This window comes from Acyrthosiphon pisum, chromosome X, assembly GCF_005508785.2.
Source record: "Acyrthosiphon pisum isolate AL4f chromosome X, pea_aphid_22Mar2018_4r6ur, whole genome shotgun sequence".
Lineage (NCBI taxonomy): Eukaryota > Metazoa > Arthropoda > Insecta > Hemiptera > Aphididae > Acyrthosiphon > Acyrthosiphon pisum.
In genome coordinates this window covers 46,712,627-46,717,175 of record NC_042493.1, presented here as the reverse complement: position 1 = coordinate 46,717,175, position 4,549 = coordinate 46,712,627, and the positions used below count along the sequence as shown (strand labels likewise).

At 31.0% G+C, this 4,549-nt stretch overlaps 1 protein-coding gene across 1 annotated transcript; it reads left to right on the top strand.

The window, feature by feature from the left end:
• The first annotated feature begins 2,783 nt into the window (after positions 1-2,783).
• LOC100573762 lies at positions 2,784-4,265 on the top strand. The gene is made up of 4 exons (XM_008190233.1): positions 2,784-3,472; positions 3,556-3,682; positions 3,767-3,956; positions 4,039-4,265. Exons 1-4 carry the CDS (start codon positions 2,784-2,786, stop codon positions 4,263-4,265), a joined length of 1,233 nt encoding a protein of 410 aa, XP_008188455.1.
• The last annotated feature ends 284 nt before the right edge of the window (positions 4,266-4,549 follow it).

Here is a 4,549-nt window from a genome sequence, read left to right as displayed (position 1 = left end):
TTTTAGTTTTCCTATTTGTTATAGGAGTTGGTTTTTTTACCAAACTGCCAGTAGCATCGATGCATACCGTTGTTATTTTATTGTATTTTGTATACTATCTATAAACGTTCATTTCAAGGGCAGTCCAATAATGAATAAAAAAACGATCATATCCAATTTATTTTATTATATTTAAGTATGGATGCATGTGCTTCATTTTACAAAGAGCTAAAATGGGATCATGGTCCTCTCGCTGATTTGTTATAGCTCTACATTTTGTTATTCTCAGTGCATTTGCTGTTGGTAAATGACTGGGTTCACTATCACCAAACTCCATCAAAGTATTTGCTTCACGTCTTAGTAACATAGCAGCTGACATGTTTTCGGTTACTAATTTATAAGTATAATATTGTTTTTTTTTTACAATTGGTTCGACGTTTTTGTTTTTCATGACAATTTCGAAAGTTCCCTTTATACGTACAGAGGAAAATTGCTCTATTATTTACAGAAGGTTTTACGTGTAATTCCCCTTTTAACTCACTATTGCATGACTTAAATTTACCGTAAAATACACAGTAATGAAGTCCAGGTTCGTTAGCAGTGCAAGCAATTTTGGTCTGTTCCCAAAAATAGCTGTGGACTATTTCTGTCCATATTCCAGGATTTAACATTTTATAGCTACGGTTTAGGTATCCTGAATTATTTAACTGACACGTTTTTTCACAATATATTGTTGCCCATTCTTCTTTACTCAAAGTTATTTTAAAGTTAATTGTGTCGATATCATTGTCAGAGCTGTTTTCAATTTCAAAATCACTTGAATCATTATCCATTAATGCCACTTTTGAATCGTTCAACATTATATCAACATTATCGCATGGCTTTATATGAATTTTATTTAACACCTCGTTTCTGTTACACTTCACTATGGTGTATACAGATTTTTCTGATATTTGTCCATTTAAACGTTGTCTTATATCTGCCCATATTGGATGCGTTGGACCAACTATCATTTTATGTCCCTCGAAAATTGTATTTTTGTATACATTGATGGACCCAACTATGTCATCAAATGGTATACTCATTTTCCTCAGCATGATTGAAATTCTATGAGAAACATTAGTTATATTATATTAATTATTATTTTAGTATTATATTATTTATTGTAATTACGTCATAAATTAGCTACCTATTCAGTTTATATAATTTAATTGTACTGTATTTTTTTTTTATTATTATTAAAAAATTTACTCTCGGCGACATAGACCATTGTGATACAGTTGTTATTTACATAAAACTTAGTATTTAGGTATATAATAATATAATATAGATGTATATAATTTTTTTGGACTGTTATTCTATAAGTTATAAGTTATAACAATAATAAATAAAACCTAACTTTTACAATGATATATTTTTTTTTTAAGTAAATACTTTATAGGTGTAATTAAAATGAACTATTTTTTAGATTCTGAGCGTAGCGATAAATGCATTATACTTACAATAATGTGTTTTTTTTGTTCTATCATCAACATTTGGGGTATTAAATATGTTCCGATTTTCGACATTAGCATAATTTCTGATAGAAAAATGAATTTAGTTGGTGGGTTTGGGAGTCTGTTCGAGCGCCGCATACGATGTCCAGCTAAGGCTTCTATGAACCGGTCGTGGCGTTCCCTCCGTCCGTCTAGTATGCTATCGCCGATAACGCACGTCCGCCGTAGACCACGAAACCGCTGGACCTAGCCAGTTGTACGCACGACCTTTGCCGGATTACGGCCCGTCGTTGCTCTCTTTTAGTATCTGTCGTCATCGTCTTGCGTTCCGTTTGCTTCGGTATCGGCTTTTATGCGACGGCCCTGTCCCTTGTGTGCGATTTGTGCAAAACTGTAAACGCTGTCTTTGGATTTTGTGTTAGGCCGTATTTCCGCCGTTTCAATCGACGCGGTGCGCTTCGTCACAGTACGTGTGTTGGATAGTCGTAGTGTGGACGAATAAAACCCGCGTATATAATCCGGTGTATTCGTGACCTGTCGATCACCGTTCGTCGGTCGTCGTATTACGGTTCGGAACCCGACGCGGTACGATTACTATAATATTTCCGTGCAACAGACAGCCTAACGGCTAACGTTTAAACGCCGCCGTTGGTAGACCTATTGTCGCCATCAATCACACTATCACCATAGAATATGTTATCACTTACCTTATCACATAATCCGTTGATAATATTTTATTCAAAAAAGTAGTTATATTATAATATTTAATAATTATATTATAATAATATATTTTAATATTTATTATAAATTCATTATTTTCAATTTTTTAAAAATGTCTTCATCTTAAAATGAACAATTGGAAACTGTGCAGTTGAAGTTTGGTTCTCTTCAAGGTAAAGATTTAAAAATGCATATGCAAAACAGCCTTGTTTGTAAAGTATTTGTATAAAAATATAGAAAAGTACCTAATGTTAATTAATATTTTATTTTTGTTTAATATTTATTTTGATTAAATTAAATACCTTTAGTAATGACAACATACCATAACAATGTATAATTATTTTTAGTATTTATAAAAAAATTAAAAAGTATAGTTAACCTGGTAATGAAAACTTTTTTTGTTTTTCAAATAGCGGTAATCTTTTGGTGAAACACTGTATTTTATTTTTTCGCAGATGATATGTTTATAGGTATTCAATAACAATTTTTTTTTATTATGATGAAGAAGAAATTTACTTTGAGTAGGGAAATTCACATAAATCTATAACACAAGGGACTGAGTATTTCCCATTAGAAAAAGATGATTTCATGCTGATCATCTTAACTGAAACACAAAAGGCTGTTCTTGAGAAGTTCAGTAGTGAAAAACTATGTATAGACTCTACTCATAGCACAAACCAATATAGTTTTAACTTAACTACTATTATTGTGATTGACGAATTCGGTGAAGGATATCCTGCTGCTTTTTGTATTAGTTCAAAGATTGATGAAGTGCACATGACTGTTTTTTTTTCAAAAATCAAAGAAGCTACTGGTTCTCTTACTCCTAACGTATTTATGAGTGATGATGCTCCTGCATTCTGGAATGCATGGATAAAAATTATGTCCCCTATTCCTAAATTCCATCTTTTATGTAAATGGCACATTGACAACAATTGGCGTAAAAATTTAAAAAAAATTGATGGATCACTGACTACTAAAGCGTACGTTTATAAAACCCTCCGTGTCTTATTAGACGAATCTAATATAACAGAGTTCGAAAATTTATTAAGTTCTTTTCTATGCAAATTAGAAGAAGAGCTTGTAATGCACAACTTCAGGGCATACTTTATAAGTACTTATGTTCCACGGAAAAAGTTGTGGGCTGCATGTTACCGATGTCAGGCTATGCTCAATACGAATATGGTTTTAGAAGCTTTTCATAAGACTTTAAAGCATCTTTATTTAAAAGGAAAAAAAATCAACGGCTTGATGCTCTATTGTGGCATTTACTCAAGGTACTGAGAGATAAAAATTTTGAGCGACTTATTAAATTATGTAATGGTGGGAAAGTTACTCATTTTGTAAATGCAATTAACAGTCGACATCGATCTGCTCTACAAACTAATTACAAAGTTACTAAAATATCAGATAATACTTGGTCAGTTGCATCTAATTCATTAGAATTAGATTATTTAATTAAACAAAATGAACCATGCTCATGCAAGGTAATTTGTATTATGTGCAAATGTTGCGTTCATTTGTATTCTTGCACTTGTTATGACTACAGTATTAAAAATAACATGTGTAAGCATATACATGCCGTTAGAATAAATTCAATGGAATATAATGAAAATGAAAGGATAGATGTAATATGCAATCCCATAGAAAACGATGAAGTGTGTATGAAAATGCCTACTGCACAACAGCTCACTTTAACATCCACTGAGTCCATTGCTAATAAAATTCAGCAATTATATAGTATGTTTGTGTCACAAGCTGGTACACTCAATGATGAACAACTAAAAAAAATAAATACAACAGTCGATTCAAGTTTAAAAGTTTTATATCAACTCCATAAAAGATGTACCGAATCGAGAACCATCTAACAAAAATGTAGACAAACAGCTAAGGTTTTATTCTACAAAAAAACCAAAGACAAAAGCACCAGAGGAACAAAGACTAAATAAGCCAACAATCCAAGTAATAAACCAAATAAAAAATGATCTTAAAGGCAACGATACCCCATACATTAATATTGACCCACATTTTGAGCATTCATATGGACAGTTAGATCAGAAGAAGAAATGAATTTTACCTATTATTATTATATTTTATTTATGTGTACCTACCTATTTATATTTATATTTTTATAACCAACAAGTTTATTTGACACTTGGATCTTAAACACTCATATGGTTATATGGACAATTGAAGAAGAAATTAATTATATTATTATTAATGTGTATTTTTATAAGTTATAACAAACAAGTTTATTTGACACTTAGATTTTGAAAACTAAAACGGACAATTAGATCAGAAGAAGAAATGAATTATATTATTACTATTGTATTTTATTAATGTGTATTTATATT